The sequence below is a fragment of the Penaeus monodon genome, chromosome 34 (assembly GCF_015228065.2).
Source record: "Penaeus monodon isolate SGIC_2016 chromosome 34, NSTDA_Pmon_1, whole genome shotgun sequence".
Classification (NCBI taxonomy): domain Eukaryota; kingdom Metazoa; phylum Arthropoda; class Malacostraca; order Decapoda; family Penaeidae; genus Penaeus; species Penaeus monodon.
In genome coordinates, this window is record NC_051419.1 from 9,096,283 (window position 1) to 9,097,223 (window position 941).

Below are 941 nucleotides of genomic sequence, written 5' to 3' on the forward strand. Positions count from 1 at the left end.
ACCCCATGTAGATATAGAAGATATTAAATGGGTAAAACTATACTTGAGCTGTGTTAAAATAGTTGTTTTCCTTCATTATTACATGAGATTACTATTATGAGGTCTATTAAAAGATAAATATTAATTCTAGTTAATTGTTAACTTTGAAATGTGGCACAGCATGTTTCACAGAAATTGTTAAGGACAGTCTTACAGTCTTTAGGCCAAGTCATAAATAAATCCTTGAAGGACTGTTTTTAAGAGTCTTTAAATTTGTCAAAGATAATTCTGTGACCTTTCATGAATACTACCCCTGTTTTTTCTGAAAAAGCAACATCACATTTAATATATATCCACTCTTGTAGTGAAAACAACAACATACATTTGGACCCACTAAACATTACCTTTTTGTTTTTCCATAAACCTATGGAGTGTATATATATAACTGTAAATATCTAAAACATTGACTCAAAGGCTTTCACTTGTCAATGAAAATATCTTAGGCCATCAAGGTGATCCTCCTAACACCCCCCCCTCCCCCACCCGTCATATATTCATGGCATCCAGATTCTTCGAAGCCTTGCTACGAAGGCCAGTTCCGGTGCAGCACTGGCGAGTGCATTGACAACTCTCGCCTCTGCAATGGTTACGATGACTGTGACGACGGCCAGGATGAGACTTTTTGTCCCTCCAACTTCAACTTCCCTTCCACCACTACCCCTGTATATGCCCCAGACACCTCAGGTTCGACCCCACACTCCTCACTATGCTTGAAGGATGCTAGAAAGAATTTTCTATGAAGAATAACTGCAACAAAGCAAACTCTTCCCTTCCAACTCTTTCTTTGCCATATGTCTAACACTGAAGGCATGCACCTGCAGCTTCTCCTCCACATATACAGTTAGTGTACATAACACAAAGAGCAGCAAGTGAGATAAGCTTTCTTGGCTTAGCAGCATAAT

General features: G+C 38.8%; 1 protein-coding gene across 1 annotated transcript in view; it reads left to right on the top strand.

Annotated features, from left to right (window-relative positions):
- The window catches only part of LOC119594807 (basement membrane-specific heparan sulfate proteoglycan core protein-like), a gene marked incomplete at its 5' end in the record, with an annotated part of 219,836 nt that overhangs the window by 127,457 nt on the left and 91,438 nt on the right, over positions 1-941 (top strand). The window contains 1 exon segment of the mRNA XM_037943897.1: positions 547-723. Within this exon segment, the coding sequence (XP_037799825.1) occupies positions 547-723 (177 nt within the window).